Source organism: Crocodylus siamensis, chromosome 3 (genome assembly GCF_052110815.1).
Source record: "Crocodylus siamensis isolate JL-2025a chromosome 3, ASM5211081v1, whole genome shotgun sequence".
NCBI classification, from domain to species: domain Eukaryota; kingdom Metazoa; phylum Chordata; order Crocodylia; family Crocodylidae; genus Crocodylus; species Crocodylus siamensis.
In genome coordinates this window covers 86,873,393-86,899,407 of record NC_143397.1, presented here as the reverse complement: position 1 = coordinate 86,899,407, position 26,015 = coordinate 86,873,393, and the positions used below count along the sequence as shown (strand labels likewise).

Below are 26,015 nucleotides of genomic sequence, written 5' to 3'. Positions count from 1 at the left end.
GTGCAGTTGAGTTGTGAAGGGACCTCCAGAGCTTCACAGAGTCCAAGCCTCTGCCAGAGGCAGGATCATCCCTATCCAAACCTTCCTATATGATCTGTCATTTGAACTTTACGTAAGACTACCTGCCATGTGAAGCTGACCAGCCTAATGGTTGGCATCCTTCACAGGGAAATGCACACACAGCAAGCAGGCAGGACTTGAGCAGACTTTTGTTTTTGGATTTTGTTTCTTGCCATTGATTTGTTTAACTTTGTGGGCACCGGGATGTGACCGCTTCTGTGTCTTTGCTTGAGTCACTGCTGAATTGGGAGTTAAAATGACTGACTGGTAGGTGGGCAGAACTGCCAGATTCCTGTGTGCTGGCATAGAGGCCTCTCTGCAAACCCACCCCAGGCCTTGGAGAATTAGGGTTGGCAGTGAATAAAACGATTAGTTCACTTTGCTCTTCTGCCACAAGCACGGACTGGGGAATGAGCATCTGGGCTTCTGGCCCCTGTGGAAATGGGTGTTGTTCGCAAACAAAATATGAATCTCTCTTAAGCACTCCCCATGCAAGCCTGCCTGCCAGCAGGGGTTGGATTTCCCCCCTCCCAGAATTGGAAGCAGGGTTTGGTGGGGCTTTTTTTGTTAATTTCGATTTATTCCTCCGTGTCAGTGCAGCGGCGCCTTCTGCCCGCTCTCCTGCCCTCAGCTGCTCTTTCAATGGGGGGGAGGAAGAGGATGTGGGCGCCCTACGTGCAAATACAGGGCGTGGCCTAACAGCACCGGGCCGTTCCCCTCCTCGAGGCCGGCTCCTGCGGGGGGGGTGCTCCTGCGCGGAGCCTGACGTGCAAACGTAGGGGGTCCACTACCCGCCTCGAGCGCGGGCGTGGCTGCCATGCAAATGACGACTCAAAAGGAAGAAGCCGCCGCTCCGCCTTCCCGGAGCCCGGCTCGCGTGTGGGGGAGGGGAGGCGTGGGCGTGGCTTCCCCGAAGCGGGCGGGGCAGCCCCTCGCGGAGCCGGCGTCGGAAGTGTGCTGTGCGGCACGGCCGGGAGCAGCTGTCGGCAGCGCGGGAACATGGCGAGCGGCGCCGGCGAGGAGGTGAGCGGCGTCGGGGCCCCGCAGTAACCGTGGCAGCTGCCTCCCCACGACCCCGCGGCGAGGTGGGGTGGGCGCCGCGGCGAAAGTTTGTCGGTGGCGAAGGACTACCCTGTGCCCAGGATGCGGCGGCTGCGGGCGGAGCCGTCTCGGGGTCGGAGCTGCTGCCCTCACGGGGAGGGAGTTGGCCCCGGAGCACGGAGCGTGTTGAGACCTGCCTGGCCGCCGGGGTCCCGCAGTGGCCGGAGCAGATGCTGGAAGGGGAGCGGACTGAGTAAGGCGGGTTTCCCCCTTTCTCCCCGCTCCTCTGCCCCCGGCAGCCTCCAGCGTTTGAGGTCTAGGAAGTGCTGATGCCGAGGCCGAGCCCCTCAGTCCGGTGCCCCTTTCCTCCAGGCATGTATGTGCCTCTCCTCTCTGAAGGTGGTAAGCTGTCCGCCTCCACCGCATCTCGGGCAACAGGTATCGGGCTTTAGTTGCACCCGGTGAGAAGGGGGATTGCTGAAGAAAGTTTGAAGTCTTTCCAAGATCAGACTTGCGGGAGATGAATTGCATGTGACGAATGGGTAGCAGGGAGGGAAATAACCCCTTCCATAAAAGCCAGGTCCTACCTTTTTGGAAGTCTTGGGATCTTAAGATTTTTTTGAAAGCTGAGTGTGGTATTTTGAAAACAGTTTTTTGTGGGTTCTTTTTTTTCTTATTTAAAAAGAAATCTAAGATTATTTAAGCCATCTGTTTCCTGTGTTTTGCAGTTCACCACAACTACCTTGCAACATGCAAATTTTAAGCAGTCATAAAATTTTGGATGTGAGCTTTTTTTTTTTTTAGTTGTCTTTCAAAATCAGGAATGAATATTACCATAGCAACAGATAAAAGGATCTCTAAAAGTTGAAGGAACTTTACGATGCTGCTTTAAAGATTAACATCCATAGTCTTAAACCCTCCCCCCAAAACAAACAAACAAACACAAAAAGCAGGGTTTTGGATGCATATTGCACAGATATGCTTGCATTGCTGTACAAAACTTAATTTATTTAAATAGACTGATGGGGTGGGTTTTTTGTTGTTGTTTGTTTTGTTCCCCCCCACACACACACGCACACTGTGCGAATGTCACTTGTTGCGTTTTGCTTCCCTAGAAGCCTAAGAGCAATTTCTTGTACCTCTAAATCTGATGGCTCAGGTATATAGTGGCTTAAATACAATGGGAAGGAAACCTGGGAATCAAAGTTCAATAGAACTTGACAGGAGATGTTTCCTCAAGGTCCAGGTGTAGAACTCAGTTGGATTTCTCTCTGTTCCAGTCTAGAGTAAATTAAAAGATTGCAGCGTGTATGTTCCTCTTAGGTCAGTGTTCACCCACTAGTGGATCTCAATCCACCGGTAGATCTTGGAGCCTCCTGTGGTAGATCTTAGAGTTGATCTGAGGCTGGGGTGGGGGAGCTGAGTGCCTGGGCGCATGTATGCGGGTGCCCCAGCCCAGCAGGTCAGTCCATGGGGGAGGGAAGTGGCAAGGGCTAGATCGAGGCCCCTGCAGTGAGGGACAGTGCTGCAGGGGTAGGTTGAGTGGGGGGGACTTACCTGCTGGGGAGGTGTGCCCCCAAATAATTTTTTTTCTCTATCTGCCCCACTTCCCCTTTCCTCCCCACAGACCTGCCTGCAAGGCAGGAGGGGAGGTGCTGTGGCACACAGTAGAACTTGGGTTGCTTTTAAATGTCAAAGGTTAAACATCACTGCCTTAGGTGTTGTGTATGCAGAGAAAGTTTGGCAATCATTGATTCTTCCAATCAGGGCGGATCCATGAGAGGTCACCCAAACCTTTGGAGCATATGCCTAGGCAGGAGTCTTTTTGAAGTAGTGAGGCTTCCCAGACCTTCCATCCACTGAGACAGAATCTAAAGGTCAGACTGGGTTTGGATGTTTGGTGCATGACTGCATCCAGGAATTGAACCTGGGTCTCCTGTGCAGGAGATGAGGATTCTACCACTGAACCACAGGGAACTTTGCAGAGAAAGCGTGAGGCTATCTTGTGCCTCTCTTGCTGTTTTTGTCTTCCAGTTTCTTCTAATATGCAGAAGAGTACATTTTTTTTACAGCTTCTGGTGCTGCTAAATGGTGACAAAATACTCAGCATTTTTTCCAGCTAACTTGAAAGCTTAGTAGCCTTCTGTTCCTCACATTGACATTTTGGGTTCTGAAGACCTTGTTTTCACCATGTAAATTCTTGAAACTGTTGTAAGTATACTCCTCAAGGAAAAGAATTAGCAGTCCTGAATTTGCATTTAAACCTTCTTTTTACACAGTATCTGGTGCTTGGAAGTCCAAGTATGTTGTTTGGAACTTGGTCTAGTAGGTGGCAAATCCTCAGGTGTAACACAGCCCAGAGAAAGACCTTTAAAGAAATAGGCACCTATAAAATGGCTTTTTTGTCTTTCACTAAAACATTGACTTCTTCTGTATGGAAATTAGTTAACATTATATTGAAAGGATACTTTAATTTCAAGCACTTCTGAATTTAGAGAGATTAGATAGCCTTACTCTCTTGGAAAGGATATCAGTATTAGAGCAGAAGAGCTCCCAGGGGATGGGACAGGGAAGTGGGGAAGTGAACTGAGGGGTGAGAGCAGGGAAATTGAGGCTTGTTCACATGAGTCCAGGCAATCCTCGACTTACGTTTCGCACTTACGAAGTTTATAAGTTGATACCGTGTTTCAACTTTCTGACATCAGTTTTGACTTTACAATGCTGGACCCGATGTGATGCCACACCAGCGAACAAGTTCGCTGTGTTGCCCATCTCCCTGGAGAACATCTGTCCAAACTTCCTTGGACACTTTCTTTAAGAAAGCAGCCAAGACTCCAGCTAAGAACCCTTCAAAAAGTCCAGCAAAGTCACCTTGGAGTTCTTCCAAATCAATATGATTGCTATTTACAATATAAATACATTAATGTAGCTATATTACTCATCTGTCGTTGAGTACAAAATTCTGGGGTGTATTTGGTGAGAATAGGATATTGGGCCTTAGTTCAGGAATGAATCCCCAATTTATAACATTGTTTCTTATGAGAAAATTGGTTCCGAGTTACGTTTCAATTTAAGATGTGGTTTTCAGGAACCAATTCTATTGTAAGTCTGAGGACTACCTGTAATTGCTGCTTTTATGATTCAGCTCCTTTGAACAGTTGTTCCTCCTCCTTTTCAAAGAGATTTTCTAGTCTTCCCAGAAAAAAAGCTGCTTCATGATGCACAGCTAGCAGGTGAACCAGTTTAGAGAAATGACTGCCTGTCTGATTTCCAGCTGACTACTAGCCAAGCTTTGAAGGCAGAAAATAAATTCTAACCAGTAAAGATGGTCCATTTCAGAATGGAATACTTATTTACTCTAATATGTTTTAATAATAACAACTATGACAAAGTAAAATCCAGTGTAGGGATGTTCCATAAGGATTTTAGTCCCAATTGCATTTAATCCTGAAACAAAATTTGGAGACATTTGAGAGAGAGAAGCTTGAAGAACAGCAAATACCCACTTCAGATGGGTAAAACTTACACTTTTTTCCTTTGTGGACACCTGATGCACAGTGTCCCACTATAACTAGCAAGCAATTGACAGTAGGGAAATCTGTACAAGTTGCAGGGCAATGAAATAATATCAAGAAAGCTGAATGAGGAGGAAATACTAACTCATAATTGAGGGGACTTATTTTGTCTTTTCCCCTCTATTTGTTAACCTTTTTTAGATCTCTGTTGTTTGTTGTGATAAAATAGCAGCAGAGTTGCAAAGGTAACTTAATGGAAGCTTCCTAAGTAAGCTACTTGTCTTCTATTTTAAAGACTGTTTCAGGTATGATTTTTTTCTTGGTTAATTATAATCTGGCACAGCAGATCTGTGGTATTTACTTATTTTCTCCTGTAAATGCTTAGGAGTGGCTAGGGATGAAGAGAGCTAGTGGCCTGAGTAGTCATTCTTGAAGTTCTTTGCTTGCACAGTAATGCTTTGCAAGCTCTAAAGGCTTGGAGTGGCTTTTATATTTATGCAGCAAAGTGGTGTTGTCTCTTTCCTTAATGCTCATATGTTAATGTAGGATTAAAGTCTTTCAGATCATGCTTTTGAACTGGCAAACTAGATGTACAGCAAAGTTGCTGGAATGAAAGTAGTTCGGGGCTCAAAGGAAAGGTAAATGGGCCAGGCCAAAATAGTGCTCACTAAGGGAAACCGGATAGTGAAAAGTTTAATTGTACCCTACCTGCAGATTGGCCAAGCAAGTTGGCCATGTGAGCTAGACTGTTTTGTTTGATAAAAATAATAAGCACATGTAGCCTAACACAGTTAGTTTGCCAGGTTGACATGTGAGAAGACTTTCTTGGCTTCTGGTATAGAAAAGGTGGCAGACAGAAAGAAGGGAGAAAGCAGTGGTAAAATGGAAGACTTGGTTCTGCTATATTTGGAATCATGGAAAATTTCACCAGCAGCAGAGATGTAAAATTTCTGGAAATTTTGAAGCCATGGAAATAAACCACTTCTTGTTTGTGTGTGTGTGTGGGGGGGGGCAGAAACTTTGGGGAAAAATTGAAATGTATGCAGTACTTATTTTCTTGGCACCCTTTACAGCTCTAAATTCACTTTCTTACTTTTAAGAACATAAAATGTATTTTATATAACTTGGTTTGCTCATAACATTATCATGTTTTAAAAGTATAATTTATTCAGAACATAATTACAAACTTTCTAATTAAATTTACTTCAAAATGTTTTACATTTTTGTTACAAATGAAACTGCAAGCTGTTAAACTGTAAGGAACCTAGCATCTCTTTAGTTTTTGCCAGTTTATGAGAAGCAGGCAAAAATTAAAGTTGAAAATAAAAGAAACCATCAACATTATAATCGAACAAAGAAAGTTATTATGTATTCTGGACTTAGTCTCCTCCACAGTGTCAAGGAGATACAGAAAACACTCAGCTTTTTCTTTAAAAAAAAAAAAAAAAGTGTGTGTGGTGGGGGGAACAGACACGGGACCAAGACTTGTTGAACACAAATTTTGCTACATGAAACTTTTGTCTAATTAGTCTCACTTTTTGAGCTATCACCATCAGCAGTTTCTGCTTCTAAACCTTCATTTTTATCATTTCATGGACTTCTGAAAACGGAAGTTATGCCTGGATTGAGACAAACTTCTCTACTCTTTCACACTAGTTTATTTCTTTGGTGTGAGTATCAGCCAGTTTTTCATGTGCTGCAGAAGATGGAGGAATCAGAAGCAGGCAAGAAGCAAGAGGAGTCGGAGGCTGTCACGCAAAGGCCTTGCAACCATGTTGCAGGAGGGATATGCTTGGTAGAGTCCCAGACTGCATTCGTGGACCAAATACCTGAAGATGTTCTGTATCATGCAACATTTGAAAGTACCTTTCGAACATTAAGTCCTAAGTGTGTTGCTTGTTTTGTAATCCAGTCAAATGCAGTAGTGGTACTATCACCACTAACATTTTTGCCTTTGAATTTTGGATCCAAGAGAAACCAAAATTCTTCCCGTCTGTTAAGGAAAAGCGAAAGACTTTATTCTTCTTTACTTGTAAGTGGAGATGCACTTAGATTCTGAAAAACACTTGATTTTTATCTGGGCCGTTTGGTAAGGAATGTTTAACAGAAGTGCAGTGTCTGATTCAGATGCAGTGATTGCTGAAAAAGATTGGCTTTAAAATCTTCAGGGAGTTCTGCAGCTGAACCCAGCTGAACATCTTCATCAAGTACAGTGTTCCTTGCACTTCTGGGTAGTTCAAGAACGGTAATAATAGGATCTTAAAGAGACTCTTTGTTTTTTAGTAAACTTTCAAATGAGATCACCACTCCACCCCATCTAGTGATACTCAAACTCTGTAGTAAAACTATCTTATTCTTTGCATTCTTTTCTTCCTGCTGCTTCTTAAAGACTGCAGCTACAATATGAGTAACTTTTACATGTTTTATAACTTCTTTTGCTCTTCTATAGATCTTTTGCAGAGTGTCCAACTTTATGATGTCATTAAGAAGCAAGTTTAGCCTGTGGGATACACATCTAATTCAGTAATATGTGGATATTTATCCATCATTGTCTCCCATGCTGCTTTTATGTTACTTGCATTGTCAGTCAGTGAAGCAAATACTTTATCGCTCCCAATCTTCTGTAGGACTTCACATATTTAACTACTGATACATTCTGTAGTATGCCTGTTCTCTTCTGTTAATGCTTCTGTAAAAACCTGATTGAGGTGTTATCACAAAGCTTACAATTCCTTCTCCCTGCATCTGTAAGTACTGTAAGACACTACAGCAGTGGTTGTTTTTTTGTTTGTTCGTTATTTGTTTTGTTTGTTTGTTTGTTTTTCCCCTTGCATGGATTGCATTACACATTCATATTCTAACTCTAAAAGAGGCTTGCTCAAAGAATGTCTGCTGGGTAAACTATATGATGGTCTTGGTAATTTTAAAAGCTTCCTGCCAGTAGTTTCAGTTATTGACAGTGATGTCACAGAAGAATATATTGCTCTTGCAAGAGCTTGGTCAACTTTTTCCTGATCTCCAGGTGTCCTCTTGTCTACAAATGAAACTATATTGAGAGTCTTTTGTATACAGTTGGCTGCAATATTTGGTTACTTGAGGATGTTGATTGGGCAACCCTTTGTGATGCTGATCTTATAGAAGCAGCAGCAGTAGGAGGACTTCTGGGTCGAGAACACTGGAAAGAGCTACTTGCACTCTCATCACCGTGCTCTACCTCCTCCTTGCTTATACCCATGAAGGATTTTTTTTTTTTTAAATGTCTGCAGGACACTTCTTGCTTACAAGGGTGTGTTTAGTCATCCTAGTAGCATTTGGAATTGCATATTTCATTTGACAGTATTTGCAAACTATTTTTTTTCTCAGAATAACTTGCAGTGTGGAAATGCTTTCATATGCTAGAAGTTGATCACACCAATTTGCTGAAGGAGGAAAAAAAGAAAAATGTAATTTAGTGGCTAGTTTGTGTATATAAACACTAAGCTACAGCATGTACAAATATAGTAATGGATGGAGGAGAGGCCTCCTAAAGGTTAACTGTGAACAACTTTCCTGCCCTGCAGGCCTCAGCTTGCTGCTAAGGCTGGGTAATGTGTCACAAAACATCAGATTAGTAGGAATTTCAATTATGAATTGCATAGGTTATAAAACTATACTAATGCAGCTAAAATATAGCTTAATATACTGAATTCAGAGAAACTCTTTCAATAAAGAAGTATACTTTCTTTCATCTCCTTTGTGCTACTTTTGTACTTCTGTGGCTCAATGTCACAGGGCCAGGAGGAGGCAGGTTCCTTCCATCTCCAAAACCTTTAGACTTGTTTTGTCTCCTTTCCCTGAGGCTTTTCAGTAAGCAGGGCAATAAGCTCCTTGTTTCTAATCTCTACAGGAACAAATGGATGCTGCTTCTAGTGTCTACTCCCACTCCTTTGAGGCCTAGTCAGGAGGACAGGAGCAAATCCAACCTCTAGATCAAAAGTCAACAATAGAGGAAGTCTACAAGCAAAGAAGGCACTGAATCCTTCCTTCTCATGTGAAAATGGCAGTGCCCCCTTGGGGCAGAAATGCATCTTGCTCTTGCATTTTGGAGTTGTACTGTACTGCTTGTCCTCTATGTACAGGAATTGCAATGCTCTGATACTGTGGGTAGTCTTCCTATTACATAGTTTTTAGAAAACATTTTTGGGGAGTAAAGGGTAGCAATCTATGAACACCTTGTCTTTTAAACATTTTATTCGTTGTTCTAAAAGAAAATATTTCATAAGGTTGGGTTTTTTTTAATTAATTTTTTCCCCAAAAGCTTTCAATTGTTCCAATTTCAGAAAAAAAACAACAGTCCCAGAGAACTTGTGGGGTGGTGGGGGGAGGGGGAATAGACGGGACATGTTTTCCCCAACATTTTTCTGTGCGTTTCCACCCCCCTTGGGCCTTCACATCTAACCGGCAGATTGATGGTATGGATCTCATTGCTTTCCTGATTGACTGAGCACAAGGAAAAAAATGGAAAGGTGGCAGCTTATGTCATGCTGGCAGTATATTTGTGAAGCTAAGGAAAGCGGGTGTAAAAGAGTTCTTAAAGCTTGGAAAACAAGGATGAATTAACCTAGTTCCAACTGCTTAGAGTATCAGGTAGCCACAAAAAGAAAAGGGGAATTACTTCTACAAGGTGTCAACTTGGGGCAGGTGGGGTAATGCTTTAATAGTTTTTATAAATTATGTTTGCTAATGGTAGACTGTAAGGAGCACTTCAAGTTTCTACTTTGCAGAGATTAGGGGTAGCAGGGTCTGGGACGCGTTAGTCATATTAGTTAGTATGTACAAGGTAGGTCTAGAGTGCACGCTAGTTCGAGTCACCCTGATGTGCTGCTTTTGTAAAGAATGCTGTTTTAAACTTCTGTGACTACTGTAAATAAAGTTGTTAGACAAAACACGCTCAAGAAGACCATGAGAACTTCTTGGGTCTTTGTCAAGTAATTGTTAAGTAACTTATTCAAAAATGAAGTACATAATATTGTCAAGTAACTCATTCAAATACCAATACTCCTAAGTTACAGTTATGTTACCAGTCATGACTGTCTCATGGGTAAAATTGTCAGAAGTAAGGCACTACTGGAATTATGATCTCTGGTGGTGTTGGGTTCACCAGGCACAGGGCATCCTTACAGGTTGAAAGAGTGCCATTTACAAATGTGCAGGTTCTTTGAGAACTGCTCCATATCAGGAGTTCCAGATATGCAACAAACTGAAACCTTAAAGTATGCTGGAAAATTTTGGCCAAAATTTACATAATTTCTTTTTAAAGATGGAAGGCATTTCCTTTTTGTATTAAAGCTGGGGTGAAAAAAAACAGTTAAGTCCTGTATCAGACTGAGATTTAGCACGTGTGCTGCAGAAATCTAGATCTTCTAATTGTTTTGACTATTTTTAATTGTTGCTCAGGAAGCCTTTATTGATTATGATGATTAAACTCCTTCACACATTCTAGTTATAGTGCAGAAATCTCCCATCATGTGGTGCTGGTTTCTGCCTTCTAAAAGGAGAAAAGGCAGGTTTCTCCAAATGAATATTAAAACACTTTTGAAATAGAAAATGGTCTCTTATGGTTTTGCAACCCAAAATCAGCTGTTGAATCCACAAAGACAGTGATGTTCAAACTTCTGGCCCCGTGGGCCAGATTAGAGGGGCAGGGCCAGTCTGCAGGCCAGATTTGAGCCCCACATACCAGGATTGTGACCTGGTGCTTCGCACTACCCTTTCTTGCCCCTCTGCACTGGAATTGGTCCCTGGAGGCTTGGCACCACCACTTTCCTCTGTGGTCGGGCACTGGGGCCCAGCACTACTCCTGGTCAGCCCCGTGCACTAGGAGCAGGAGCCTGATCAAGTGCATAGGGCTTGGGGATCCCCATGGTCTAGAAATTTGGCAGTGGGGGACCATTGCCGTTGTTCCCCCACTGCCAAATTTCTGGACCCAGGGGTTGAGCATCCCTGCACAAGAAGGTTGACCTGTTGTAGAACAGACTGTAGTCCAGTGTTTGGTTCCCTACCCCCAGGAGGAGAGAATTTAGTGGCATTAAATAATTATGTTACTTTCAGTAAAAAATAAGCCCCAGAAATCCTTGTTTATCAGATTTGCATAAAGAAGTTTAGAAACTGCATTAAAAGCCTTAGAAGAAAAACAGGCCCTATGAGAAGCTAAGCAAATGTTTATGAGACTTACAGCATTGTTATAGTAAGTCGAGACCAACTCTCCAGCAAAAAAACACATGCAGCTTTGAAAAAATTCTATTTAGAACACACAGGCAATCACTTATAGTTGACACTTAACTCTGAAGTAACTGGAAGTATCGAACTGTGTTCTGTTGAGCTTAAACAAACCATGGGAAAGAGATTCAGTAGCCCAGTGCCCATTTCATTTAATGTAATATACTGTACAAAATGATATGTAGCTGCAGAAAACATTTGATATAAAATGTCAAATAGAAAATAACTTTCTGCCCCTGCCTTGTCCTAACATTGAAGTGATGATGTAGCCATGATGGTCCAGGAGAAATGGTGAGAGGCAAGGATTTTTGTGGGTGATCTCTTATTGGATGAAGTACAGTAAAATCTCTGCTATTCAGCATTTAAATAGCTGGAAGACTTTACTAGGTAGAATTTCATGCTGGACTCTGGGAGGGGACAGGGGAAAGTTTGCACATAGCAATTGTGTTGCTGCTGCTCCATGCTGGTACCACCACTCTGCAAGCAATGCCTTGCAGTGCTGCTGCTCTGCCACTGCTGCGTGCTGCACCCTGCAGCTACTGCTGCTCTGTGTGCAGCTGCTGCCACCCCTCACAGCTTTGCATTACCTGAAAACCCTGCCGGGTTATTTCAGATGAGCTGAGTTTTTACATAACTGTCAATCTGCTTACCCTGGGGGATGCTGGATAACAGAGATTTTACTGTATATAGTTAGGGGGGACTTTGATAGGCTTTTAGGTACCCTTCCATCCTTCCTCAGATCTCTGCTGAGGAAGGTAGAGTGGTACCTGAGAGCTTGCCTATGTGCCTCCTAGCTATGCATTTCCCCTTTGTGCTTCCCCTCCCCCCCATAAAAGGCATCACCCACAAAAATCCTTGCCCTGCTTGTTATCCCTACTTTGGAGTACAGTCAAATATTGTCTTCAGGTTTTTCACAAGGGATCAGTGTTGGGGTTGACAAGCTGGTCAGTTGACTTCCTATTTGCCCATAGTAAAAACTTGTCAAATATTCCTGGAGGCCAAGAATACCCTTGTGCAGATGACAGCCTTCCTATTTTATTGTATCTCGGTTAACGAGTTAAGTATTAACTTGTGCAGGAGGACTTCATGCCTTACTCCTCAGTCCTACAGGAGTCTGGATACACAAACACACACGCCATTTTTGGAGCAAGCATGCCCTGTTCTGCCCCTCTCTCATGAGCTTTTCCAGTCTCCTTCCATCCCCATTAAGGCAGGTGGGTCTGCAGGAGGAAGAACTAAAACCAGTAGCATAGAAAAGCTGGTCCTACTGGTCTTCTGCTGTCACTGCAGGTATCTCCAAATGTAGATAGTAAAATGAGTGAAGAGTTAGTCTGCTACCTACTGGGCATAACTGCATATAAAAAAAATAAGTTTTGTCTTTTTATAATTGCTATGTGTATGTCTTTATATTTATTGGATTTTTTTTTGTAACTGGGCTGATCCTGGGGTTTGGGATGCAAGCCGAAGAGAAGAACTGTTCAGTCTTGAGTATCGCTTACACTTACACTTATGTAATATTGATAGTTATAAAAATTCATTGCAGTTTTTTAAAATTTTATTTCATTGTTTCACAATAATGGTTAAGTTGCTTGTTGTTTGTAATTTGGACAGGTACCTAACCCTCTGAAGATTAAAGTGACTCTCTTCACTGTTGTAATAAATTAATGCTTAAAATATTTGACTGTTAGTCAGTTGACCAGTCATATAAGTTGTATGTTTGTTTTGTGTTTTTTGTTTGGTCAAATACCCAACCCTACTTCATATTGTAAAATATTTTAAGGTTCTATTTCCTTTGCACTTGGTTAAAACTAAAGATTTTATTTTAGCTTGAAATCCTCACTTCCTTTGATTTGTAAAGATGGAGTAGATCCAGCTGATATGTCTTAACTTATGTGCTGGTTTCTGTTAAGCTGAAAACAACAAGATCAATCACCTAAGTATTTAACTTATTGGCTGTGTTTTCACCCTCAGGTTTGTGCAGCTTGTGGTGTCACAAATTGCATGTATGGAATATTAAAATGTGCCCTGTGCTGCAAATTAGCAGTGGAGGGGCAAATTTTGCTACCAGGATTTCCTGCTAGCAAAAATAAAAAGTACTGGGGAAAAGTGGCATAGAGCTTGTGAAAATAGCATGCACCAGAACAAGCAAAGCCTTGGTCCTCCAGTGAGATGCTCTGGCCAGCCAGAGGGTACTGTTTCATTTGAGCCCTGGCTGCTCCAGCATGCCTGGAGGAGCTGGGCAAGGGCAGTTTGCCCCAAGTGGGACAATATGTCCTACAACAAAAGCATACATGCAGAGGTATGCGCTGAGGCACGAAGTAGTGGCACAAACATGTGACCCTGAAAGTGCATACCTTTGCTTATCTGAATGCAGTCATCTGGTCACAACATGCAAAGGATTTCTCAACCTTTCCCTGTCTTTTTTCTAATGTTTGGTGACAAAGTGCCATCTGCTGTTCTCTGCATCAAGTCCACTCCCAATGAAATGCAGGAATTTAGCAAAAATTAAAATAAATCTATCATTTTTACCTGTGCCTTGGCTTATCATGGGCTTGTATATTTGGAAATGGGTTATTAACAAGATCCATAACTGCCTCAATCACTTAAGACGCTTATCTCAATAGTTTGATTTTGTACCAGTCGTCACAGATTTGAAGGATCCTCTGAATCTCTCATTTTTTGTGGTAGCTTTGTTCAGGTTTGTGTTTTTTTTGTTTGTTTTTTTTTAACTTTCAGTTCATTTTAGTATTTTTGACTTCTCTGAACAAAAGGAAAATATTGAGATGATGTTCTGAAATTAATAAAATCCCTCCCACACCAGCTTGAATAGTTATTGAAAAGAACATTAGTTATCTAAGACCCAGTTTAAATGCCACCAATAGCGCATTTAAAAAGTTAACGTCTCAGCTATTTTTGCATTAAAAGATGGGGTGGATTTGATTTTTAAATCAAATGGATTTAAATCACTGGTCAGGAAGCCTTGATTTAATCATTGCTTTCTATAAAAGGTGCATTCTTGTTGTGTGCTATAACCTTAATATGTATTAGTCAAAAAAAAATTTATTATTCACAACTCGGAGATAAGTGTAGGTTTAATTTTTCAGAAGGTACACCCTATACATTTTAAAGCAGTGATTGTATTGTGGTATTTTTTCAGATTAATTTTGAAGCTGTATCAGAAAACTGAATAATGACATTTAAATTGTTTTATTTAATTAAAACAGCTAATTATGTATTTTGGATATTTTTCTTCAACAACAAACATGTATAGTTCTTTTAACAAAACTATTTTTTAAATTTTTACCTGTTTTAGTTGCCTAAAATGGGGTTTTAACAAAAATTAAATAGATTATTTCAGCCAGGTCAACATGAGAAACTTAAAATACTGGCTTATGCAGCAAAATCAGTCTTCCAGTTAAAAGCTGAATTATCACTTCAGTAGTCCCTAATTGGATTCAGGTGCTTAAATGACTTCTACCAGTTCACTGGTGTGACTTTTTTTTTTTCTTTCAAACCTCATCAGCAAATACATTTCTTGAATGGTTCACCCTTGGCCCTGAAATTTATTGTAGTTGGTATTATGGGGGTGTGATTGCTGGATGCCCTTGTCATAGCCACCCTTCTCTTCTTCAGCAGTTTAAGGATTGACCCTGGTACCAACTATTGAGAATATTGACAAGAAAATGAGTTGGAGATGGTGCTTGATGCATTTGTGTTTTGTTTTTTTTAAATGGCTGTAATTTAACTCTGTCACTGCATATTTCTCTTCTCCAGGTTTCACTCGGTTCCTTCTGAACTTCAACAGCATCAGCAATAAAATAGCGTTTTCCCTGCACTTTGTTCAAAGCTATAGAAATAGGCTTCAGGATAATCAGCATACATTGTACATTTCTCTTTAGCTCAATTCTGAGAACTTTGGCTATGCCAGTTCCATTTATTTTATCACGATCTTGTTCATAAATTGTTATCAGATTAGGCCAGTTCTCAATATCACTCAAAACAGTCCACTACTAAGTTCTGTTGCATGTCTTCTGATATCGAGTTAATCTGGTTCCTCCTGCTTTCTTCAGAGCATCTGCTGCATAGTGGTTGTTACAGAAGTATTTTGCAATTTCGACAATATTGGCTTTTATTTTTGGAGTACTTAAGTCTTTGGCTAAGAGGTATATCAAATGAGCACTGCAGCCATATGTTATTAACTTGGGGCTTTCTTCTCTTCTAGATTACTTCTCATCTCTGATGTATTTGCAGCATTGTCTGTGACAGCTGCATACTAGATGATAGAATTTTTTCAGTTTCTTCTACCTTTTACTGTTACTTCTTGTAAGTATTCTGCTGTGTGCATTTCCTTTTGTATCAGTTGTTTCTGTAAGGTAGACAGTTCCTTCTTCTCTTGTCACAAGCACATATAACTGGATCATTATAGACATTGCACCACCTACCAGGACTCAGGCTAATAATTTTCCCCTCTAGACTTCTTGCATGCTGCTCCATATCTTTCTCATACACTTTATCCAGCAATATTGTCTCAAATAGTATATCATTAGAAGTTTATAATCCCTATTCCATGATGATATCTTTGAGCTTTAATGCATCTTAAATTAAAAATATATATAGTGGGTTTTTTTAAAAGCATCTTGACAAAACAACGATTCTGATTTTTTTTTTTTTTTTAATTATTGATTTTCTTTCTTCCTTTTTTTTTTTTTAATCTACCCTGTTAATAGAACAGTTGCAAAGTTGCCAAAACCCCAAAGCAATTAATCACATTTATAGGGGTGAGGGGGAATGAGAATGAAGTTATTTACTTAGCCAGGACTCGGCAAAGCTGCCACAGCTTTTTGTATACCTGCTACAACTGGTCTACAAAATCTTTTAATTGTTCAGCTACCTGTGCTCAGATGTTTTTACATTATGCACGTTAGACACGGTTGTGATTGGAATAAGCACTTGGTCTCTTCCTTTCCCACTCTTTCTCTAATCCAATCATTTAAAATTTGTGTAAGTTCTCTCCCTCCAGTAACAGGGGTGAGGAACCCTAGGGGGACAGTGGCAGAGCTAAGTGACCACAAGAGACTGCACAGAGCAGCCTGCTGGGAAGTAGGCTACAGAGCAGTAAGCCTGCTGATGAGGCCAATGAGAGATACCTGCTTTCGGCTCGGAGAATTGGAGGTCAGGTAACCAGAAAGAGCTCAGGGCAATCTGAGCTTGGCTTCTGGGCAGGAGAAGGCATTGTGGCCCAGATCTTGAAGGAAAGGAGCTCATTAAAGGGGTCCACAGAGAAGTAAGTGGTTGGTGTTGTATGTTTGATTGTATTGATCTGCAAGGTATGTGAGTGGCTGAAGGAGAGTATAGGTGCCCACGTGCAGTGAAAGTAGTTTAGCTGACCTGAGACTATTATGGGCTTCTGGTCCCTGAAAAGCACTGGTTATGGGTGGAGGCTGCAGGCCCTGAGAGGAGGAGAGAAAGTGGGGGCTGGAAAGTAGGGCTAAAGAGAGAGCTCTGCTCAGGATCAGTACTAAAGGATTGGACTGCACTGACTGGCCACTGAGCTGGGCACAGTAAAACACCTCAAGGCTTGCTCTGGTATTCAGAGGGTAGCCTCCTAAATTTGTATTATTTTTCATCGAGGCATGGTAGGCAAAGGCAGAGTGGTACCCTGGGAGGTAGAGTGAGAGATGGGATTTGTGTGGTAGTGAGGGAATGTTGTAGTCTTTATCAGAAGTAAGGTCCCGTTACAGTCTGTTTCTGTTTCAAGTACTGTGCTTATTTGCAAATATTCTAGTCTTTTTGCTCCTTGTTATATGGGGGTTGGATAGGGAAGTGAGGCTTGTTTTCCCTAGTCTCTATCCGATTCTGGTTACTTTGAAAAGAGACAAATAAGCTCCCTTTCCATCTGTCCTTGTCACCATGGGGCCCAGCTGGCCAAATGACTAACCTCTTTAATTCCTTAACTGCAACCCTCCTACCCATTGCTGCAGAGGTCTTTAATGAGGTTCTCTTCCAGCTCTCATGGCTCAGATAAATGCCCCTGCTTAAAGGATGGAGATAATCAAGGCTTTTGGTCACTGTCACTCTTAATCAGTTTAGCTTCGGTATCCAAATCTCTTTCTCGAAATTTTGCTAATTGCTTCTTGCTGCCTGTAATGGGCAAGAGCTTTCTTTTTAATAAAATGGTGTAGGCCTGTATGGATGCTTGTACATATGATAAAAACTGGCCATTTGTGTAGCTTGACTGTCGCACTGTGCATGTGAAGGTTTTTAAAATTGTTTAAATGAGTTTGTTGCAAATTAAACCATATCCGCATGTAGTTTAGTTTGCAGTATAACTATCAGTAACATTGCAGCCTTTTGACAGGTCACCCTTCCCTCTGCAGAGCCTGACCATGTCTCCCATGGCCAGGGGGTGAGCTGTCAGCGGATCAAGTGGCCCCATAGCTGCTGGGGGCCCTGGTCCTTCCTTCTGCAATGGTGGTGCCCTCCCAGGATGCTCAGCTTGGGTAACGCCCACCTGCCAGCCGCCTGCCCCGGTAGCCCTGTGGGGTGCTGCAGAGGGAAGGACTGGGCCCCCCACAGCTCAGGGGCTGCTGATAGCTTTTTCAACAGACCCTGCCCACGTGAGCTACTGCCAGGCCGTGGATCCCCTGAGCTGCTGAGGGTCCTGGTCCTTGCCTCCATGGTGGCACACCCGGAGCTGTGCTAGCTGTGCGGGTGCTGCCACAGTTTGCAGGCAGCACCTGCTGGATCCAGCTCTTCCCTGAGCCTGTGTAGGAGGCAGTACTCAATGGGCTTCCAGTGTGCAGGCTCAGGGGACTGGTCCCTACACAGGCTCAGGGAGGAGTTGGATTTAATGGGTGCTGCTTGTGAACTGGGGCAGCATCCATGCAGCTAGCGCTGCCTGGGTGACCCCAGGGGGTGCCACTGCAGCAGAAAGAAGGGCTGCTCTTCCCCTTCCTCCCCTGCCCCCCAGCTTAGGGGCTGTATGGCCCAGCAGCAGGCTCCTCGGGGCTGGGGGGGAGCAGGTGGTGAGAGTGGTGAGGGGCCTGATCCTCTGATCCTTCTTCCCTCCCCTCCCCCCACCCAAGCCTGCCTGCCTCTCCTGTGGCCAGAGGGGCAAACTGCCTGTGGATCCTGAGCTGTGGGGGACCCCGGTCCTTCCTTCCATGGCATTGCACCTCCCATGGCCACCTGGGTGGGCAGGTGCTGCCCAAGCTGGGGCAGCACATGCAGGCTTGCAGCCCACCTGGGTGGACCCATGGCGCACTGCCACTGTGGAAGGAAGGACCGGGGCTGCTCAGCCCACCTGCAGCTTGCCCCCCAGCAGCGGGAGATGTGGGCAGGCTCTGCAGGAGTGGAGGAAGAGAAAAAAGGATCAGGCCCCTCATCATAACAATGATGGAAGCCCTTGAATTGAAACAGTGGGTTTTTAATCATTGCAGTTAGTCCCCTAAATTGAAATAGTGGGTTTTTAAACACACATCACATGTCCAACCACCCTACTTTCCATCAGTGTAATGTGTAGGTATACTGGCATCTTCAAAATGTAGAGATCCTACAGTTCTCTCTCTCATAATACTGTCATATTATGGAAGGTATCTTCCTTCCAGAAAATTCCTATTTGCAGTAGACAATCAAATCACACTTATTCTGGTTTTCCTGTCTGTATGATTCTGTGTGTTGGCAGTGCCTTCAAGATCCTGTTCTTCCCTGCTTCCACGGCCGGGTCCATGGGTACTTCTTTTCTGACAATTTTTTTTTCTTTCAGTTGCTCCTGTTGTAGTGGAAGTAACCTGGCTCAGCAGAAAGCATGTGTACATTTGCACGTAACTTTTATACTTGCTACTTGCTGTGATGAAATACAAAAGCAACTAAGGACCAAGGAGGTGATACTCCCCCTCTATGCGGCACTGGTCAGGCCGCAGCTGGAGTACTGCGTCCAGTTCTTGGCACTGCACTTCAAGAGAGATGTGGACAACATGGAGAGGGTCCAGAGGCGGGCCACTCGCATGATCAGGGGACAGCAGGGCAGGCCCTATGAAGAGAGGCTACGGGACCTGAACCTCCACAAGAGAAGGCTGTGGGGGGATCTAGTGGCCTGTTACAAACTAGTCAGGGGGAACCAGCAGGGACTGGGGAAGTCCTTGTTCCCCCGAGCACTACCAGGAGTGACCAGGAATAACGGTCACAAGCTGGCAGAGGGTAGATTTAGGCTAGATATCAGTAGGCGCTGCTTCACGGTCAGGGTGACTAGGGTCTGGAACCAACTTCCAAGCGAAGTGGTGCTGGCTCCTACCCTGGGGGTCTTTAAGGGGAGGCTAGATATACACCTTGCTGGGGTTATTTGACCCCAGTACTCTTTCCTGCCATGGCAGGGGGTTGGACTAGATGATCTACTCGGATCCCTTCCGACCCTAGAAACTATGATCAGCCTACACTTTTTGAAAGGATAATGTAGCCCTCTTAATATATGCACTTATGCAATATGTATATAATGATGCCAATTAAAATTGTTTTTACTTATTTACTTTAATAAATAATAAGTCACTGGCTCTACTATCTACTTGTAATTGCACTCTGTTGAACTTTAATTTGCACCAGAAACAGTGAAGTAGAAGCTGCTGTCAAAGGGCTATTGCTATTAAGCACTGCCTTTTAATATTGTTAGAAACTAATTCATTTTCTGGTTGGTAACTTCTTCTTTTTTCTGACTTCTAACAATAGTCTAGAAATAGACTAGCTTATTATAGGAGCTTTATGTTTAAGTGACATGAAAGGGAAATAACACGAATGTGAGAAGTAGTAGTTGTATATTTACAATAGAAGTACAAGATGTCCAGTGCAGCTGTTCCATAATCTGAATAATTTCCTGGTTGCTTTAGAAAATGATAGAAATAGTGAACATCTTTACATTAATTGAACTGTTACAAGTAAAGTTCAGGACATGAATGTAAGTGTGCTTCTCTTCTCAACAGTTGCTTTATCATCTTTTTTTCTTTGCCAGGAAATACTGTTAACATGATCCTCTCTCCTCACTGTTGTCTTGCTTCACTGCTTAAAAAGCAAGATTAGGTTTGAGGGGAGATTATCATTGTACTTATGATGCAGTCCTGTAGCTCTCTTGTTTCTTTCCCAGAATTGAATTGCTTATTTTGAGTCCTTTCTCCTCTGGCCTGTGTGCTCTGTGGCTTGAGGATTTAGATCATGGTCCCCCGTGGAACCTAGATTAAAGTTCTCCTTACTAGATTGGTCAGACAACACCCAAAGATGCTGTTCCCCGTTCTAGTCGGATGGATCTTGCTAGCAGTCCACCTCCCAAGAGCATCTGCCCATGGTCAAAAAAGTTGAAGCCTTCACGTCAGCACTATCATATCAGCCATGTGTTCACTTTCAAGACGTGATGCTGTCTGTGTGGACTTCTGTGAAAGGCACTGATGGAACACAAGTGAGGTTCTCAAACTCCTTACTCCTGGCAAGAGCCTCATAATCGCCTCTACTATGCTCAGTGCTATTCCTGGCAGTATCGTAGACAATTGTCTATGTAGATAAGCAGGAAGGTGTATTAGGAAACGTATAAAATTATAAATGCAAGAGATGTTAGCAAGCCCAGTAACTTAAAAATTGAAGTTAATTGAAATAACAATTAAAATTTAAATAACTTGGAAATTACGTTTGTAGTAAAATCTCATTAAAATGCATCAAAAACTTGGAATTGTACAGTATATGGGACCAAAACACTACTGTTCAATACGAGGCAAATTGATCCTTTGTGGTTTTTTATTTTTTGATGTTTAAACAAAAAACATGCATGCCATGATTTCTTGACCCTTTGTATTTAATAGTGTATTTTCAGTGATAATTTGATTGTTAGCACAGAGGAAATGTATTAATAGTGGATAGTATTTCATATAAATTGTATAAATAGATTGTTTTTAATATTGCTTTCTTCTTTGGTCTGTAATGGCTTTTATCCTAAGTTCCTAAGAAATTAATTGGAGTCATGAAATAATGCATCTATACATTATTATTTCTGTCATTTAAACACAAGAATCAATCTCAACCTGGATTTGAATTTTTTAATTTAGTACCATATATTTCTCATGTACCATATGCAGTCCCTCCCTCCCCCCTTGAGGATGTGTTTTTTTTTTTTTTATTATTTATTATTTTTATTTATTTATTTATTTTTAGGCAAGGAAAGCCGTCTTAGTGTAGAATCCTAGTAGACAGTCTTAGTGAGGCAGCTGCTTCCAGAAAGTTACTGGTGCCGCATTTCCTGGACACTCTGTGTACCCAGGAGGCTTTACTCTGCCAGTCAGCTGTGACTGTGGAAAAGAACCTAGTGCGCCACCCCCCTCCTCCCCCACAGCCTTTCAAAAAGAAGGTGCGGTTTTATTTGGGGGCATGTATAGAAGAAAATACAGTATTTCTTGCCTAAGCAGCATTAAACCTAAACTTTTCCAACCTGAGACAGTAAACCACACACTCATTGGCTTTTTCTGTCATCTTCTCTTTTTAACTGAAGAATAATTAGTGAACATTAGCATTTAAAGCAACAGGGTATTTATCAGGTAATTATTAGGTGTAAATTTCATTCTTGCATCCTGCCATCCGTCAGTGAAACTGATAAATAGTCTTGGGGATCCTCAAGTTCTGTTCTTCTACAAGTTGTTTACAGGATATCAATAATTCTGCTACACAGAAAGGAAGTCATTTCTAGTAAAACATTCAGCTTCCTTGTAAGACACTTTAAGCACATAGAGTACCTATACACATGCTGGATGCCTGTTCTGACATATGTTAATTAGCACACAGAGCAGACTCAATTAATTAGCATACTGCTGGAGCATGCTGATTAGAATGCTCCAGCAGCCTTTGCATCACATGTATTCAGCATCCTCGCACTTCAAAATGGCAGTGGGGGTGTTTTTAAAGCTCACTGAACAAGCTTTAGTTAAGGTGCCCCCACCACCATTTTGAAGCATGGGACGCTGAATACAAGCATTGTCCTCAACCCTGGGATGTGTAAAGATGCCCTGAGTATACTAACATTGAAGTTTTGCAGAGTAATTTGATATGTTGTGGAGGAATAAGAATGGCGGCAGTGAAAGGACCTGGAGAATGCCACTTCCGGAGCCGATACTATACAAGACTACAAGCTCCGAGATCAGAGCGCGGTGGCGACTGTGAAAAAGGGTGCCTCAATGAGAGAAAAAGAGAGAGGAAAGAGGGGAGAAAGAAAGAGGATCCCCAGAGGATTAGTAACTTATCTGAGGATCTCTCATGGCATCAGCGGGAAGAACGGAGCTCCGGAAGCGAGGGGCAGATCTGGGAGTAGATAAACACAGTGGGACGTGTATTGTACTGCCGACCTGGAAAGAAATCAAAAGAAAAGAAAATAGTGAAACTGACCCACGATTATTCAGCTGTGGAGATGGTGTCTGAGTGCCCATTGAAAGGACCCGAGGCATCAGACACATGCAAAAAAAAAAAAAAAAAAAAAAAGGGCTTCCAGCTTACTTATCAGCCAACAAAGTAAAGAGAGAGTATATAGCAGGGTTTGAAGATAAAAACCCCACAAAAAGGATAGAAAAAGATAGAAACGCAATATGGACAAGTAAGAAAGAGACTTTGTTTATGAATGCTAGGTTCCGTTTAGTCAAATTGACAGTAATAGCATAAGAACAGTATATAAATAGAACCACCATGTTGATATAAATAAATAAATACAAGTTTTGATCTGAATCAGATTATGATTATCTATACCATTGAATGTGTGTGAATATACAGAGGAGTGAACAAGAACTTGCCAATAGTACCCATGAAACCCTAATAGAGACCAAAAAAAAAAAAAAGAGAAGAAAGGAAAAAACTTTATTTTTAAACAACCCTCCTGACTAATAACATCAAAAAATTCGAGCATAGAATAATAATATCCAAGACGTGGCAGGCGGGAAAGTTGGGGTGGCAATGGGTCATTGGTATAGAGAGTGGTAAAGAGACATCTTAAGCGCAACCATGACACATGTGTTCAGACTTTTCTATATGCCTTATTGGGGTGAAGTGAGAGGTGGTTGATTATTTAGTACTTTGTTACAAACTATTTGAAGAAACTCCATTTTGCTATAAATACCAAAATAAGCTATTGGAGGGGGTGGGGAGAGGGTTGTTTGTTTGTTTTTAAGGGCTAACTCCATAGAGTTCTCCTACAACTTCAGTTTTTGCTTATTACAAAATTGATGTTGAAATAAGTGTGAATCAAATATGCAAAAATGTACTGCAGTACACAAAATAAACCTTTTGTGAAACATGGATTTTCATCACAATGCATGATTAAAACTCTGAAATGTGGGAATGAAAAGTGAAGAAACTTGACGAGAGAACAGAGAGTATATTTCCCTTTCTTTCAGCATACACATACTTTAATATTACTGCTAATGTTTTGTGCCAAAGATCCTGTATCTGCTTCCTCAGGGGTCTTTTCTCTGCTTGCTTCCTGAATTATGTAAAATGGTGGTTTTCAACCTTTTTTCATTTGGGAACCCCTAAAAAATGTCAAATGGAGGTGTGAACCCATTTGAATTGTAAGTGTAGGTATTCACATACTTTCGATCATAGTTATCTTTCGCTTAGACATAGGATTGTATTCTGTTCTTTCTCTTCTCCCAGTGCCATGGCAGCCAGCAAATTCAAGTAGATTGCAAATGATTCATCAGTAAACTTCTTCACAGTATATTTCCCACTTTTTCCCAGAGATTGGACGATGTTTGCAACATGTTTGTAGTTTGCAAACTGATAGAACAGCAGATTTGACCAATAGAGTGATAAAATTAGTTTCTTCCACAAGCCACAGATAATTTCCTATAAGTTAAAATGTGTCATATGAGCCTGGGTGTTTATAATGCTGTAGGACCTTAATCTATTTTTCAAAGGCAAATTAGTTGTCACATGGTAATTGAAGACTACTAATAATTTATAATATTTGAAGGTATTTATCAGTTATACCTCTGGTAAGTTTACAGAGAAATCAGAAGTCCATGCTGTTAGATCCATGATTTCCATCATTTTTAGTATTCAATAATTTCCGTTAGTGATGGCAGGTCTAGACAGTAGTATGAATCTAAAATACTACTCATTTCCTTGCAATTGATTCTAAGAATATATAAGTTTGTACATTACTTTAATAATCAAGTCAGGTTTTGTTGAAGTTGCTGTCATAATTTTAGTAAGGTGTTCAAGTTTCCTTCTTGCCTGTATTGCTATTTTCTTTCTCAGGCTGACCTTCAGATAGCTGTTGCCTCTCAGACACTGTGAGAACGGTATGACAGTGGTCATGTTACTTCAGAATATTTTACAATGCTGGGTAGTAGTCCTTTCCTCCCACTTTTCCTCTCTGACCTTCCCTTACTACCCCAGCAATGAATATGTTTAGAAAAGACTCAGAGAAGCATGTACTTGGTTCATTAGTATCAGGGTTATGATCCAGCCAAACTGCTGGTTCTGGTAGTGTCTCGAAACCTAGGAAGACTTCGGCTGCCTGCTTGCATGCTGCTTTAAATTGTTTCCTAACAATAGTAGGCTGTGGGGTATAATGTCTGGACTGGAGATGGGGACTTGGCTTGATTTAATAGGCTGGGATGGAGAAGAGGGAAGAGCCAGCAAGAAAAATGGAATGAAAGAGGAATGATTGGGAGGCTGTAAGTTTTTTTTAATAGCTTCTTCACTAGCTAATGGATCTGGTGTCTACTTGCAGCTCCAACTACTGTTATAAAAACTGCATAAGGGCTATTTATCTTGGATATCCATCTGCTGTATAGCTTTCCAAGAAAGAGATATGCATTGAAATGGCAGCTCTAGTCCTGGGTAGCTGATGATGTAACCAAACACTGATGACCTACAAATTAATAAATATGAATTATTTCTAGAAGTTATTTTTAAAAAAGGGCAAGCAAACCAATCTCGTTCTGTAATTGTGCAATTCTGTCACCATTTAAAAAAAATAAAACAAAGGAAAACATGAACAACAACAAAATACCGCTATCCTGACTATTTTCTGTTTGTTAAACTGATTTTGGCTTGTTTTGCAGGAGAACTTTGAAGATGCCTTTGAAACCATCCCAGTGTAAGTAAAAGTTATTTTTTTTCTTTTTGTATAAATTTTGTTTTCCATTTGGTAAACATAAATTCATATAAAGCAGTAAATCAGTCTGATACATTCCACACAAATGAACTGATAGATTCATAGATTGTTAGGGCTGGAAGGGACCTTGCAGATCATCAGGTCCAGCCCCTCGCTCTAGTCAGGAAGACAACTGAGGTCGAGTGACCCCAGTGAAGTGACTGTCCAGTCTCCTCTTGAAAAGTGCCAGGGTGGGTGTCTGCACCACCAACTCCCACCTTTGGAGGGAGTTTATTCCACAGTCTGGACACCCTGACTGTGAAGGAGTTTTTCCTGGTATTCAGCCCGAAGTGGCCTTCCAGGAGTTTATATCTATTGGTTCTGGTCTTCCCCAGTGAACAGTTGTTCACTAAGCTCCTGATGCACTCCTCTGATATAGCAGTAAGCCACTATCATGTCCCCTCTCAACCTTCTCTTGTTTAGGCTAGAGGCCCAGGTCCCTCAGCCTTTCCTCTTATGGTTTGCCTTGATCATGCAGGTGGCTCTTTTCTGGACCCTCTTAAGTTCTTCCATGTCCTTATTGAAGTGCAGCACCCAAAACTGGACGCAATACTTCAGCTGTGGTCTTACCAATGCTGAGTACAGCGGGAGTATCACTTCCTTAGTTTTACATGAGAGTCATAGGTTGATGCATGCCAGCGTGTTATTTGCCCTGCTGGCCACTGCATTGTACTGACGGCTCATACTCATGCGATGGTCGATCATTACCCCCAGGTCCCTTTCAGCCATGGTGCAAGTCAAGCTGTCACCAATGAGCCTGTATGTATGTTGAGGGTTGTTTGCCCCCAGCTGGAGCACCCTACACTTGGAAGCATTAAACTTTGTCTGGCTCTGGTCTGCCCAACTCTCTAGCCTGTCCAGGTCCGTCTGTATCTGCAACCTATCTTCTGGCGTGACCACACTGCCCCATAACTTGGTGTCATCTGTGAACTTGGCCAGCGAGCTTTTCACTCCCCTATCCACAT

The 26,015-nt window shown here is 42.0% G+C and overlaps 1 protein-coding gene across 2 annotated transcripts in view; it reads left to right on the top strand.

The window, feature by feature from the left end:
* Positions 1-813: 813 nt before the first annotated feature.
* Positions 814-26,015, top strand: part of TTC39B (tetratricopeptide repeat domain 39B) — a 120,042-nt gene continuing 94,840 nt past the window's right edge. Inside the window, exons 1-2 of one of the 2 annotated variants that reach the window (XM_090038732.1) lie at positions 814-1,083; positions 24,959-24,993. In XM_090038732.1, coding sequence (XP_089894858.1) covers positions 1,060-1,083; positions 24,959-24,993 — 59 coding nt within the window. In that variant the 5' untranslated portion in view covers positions 814-1,059. Of the gene's footprint in view, positions 1,084-1,192; positions 1,540-24,958; positions 24,994-26,015 lie in introns of those variants that run through there. The other variant, XM_090038731.1, reaches the window with a different exon arrangement.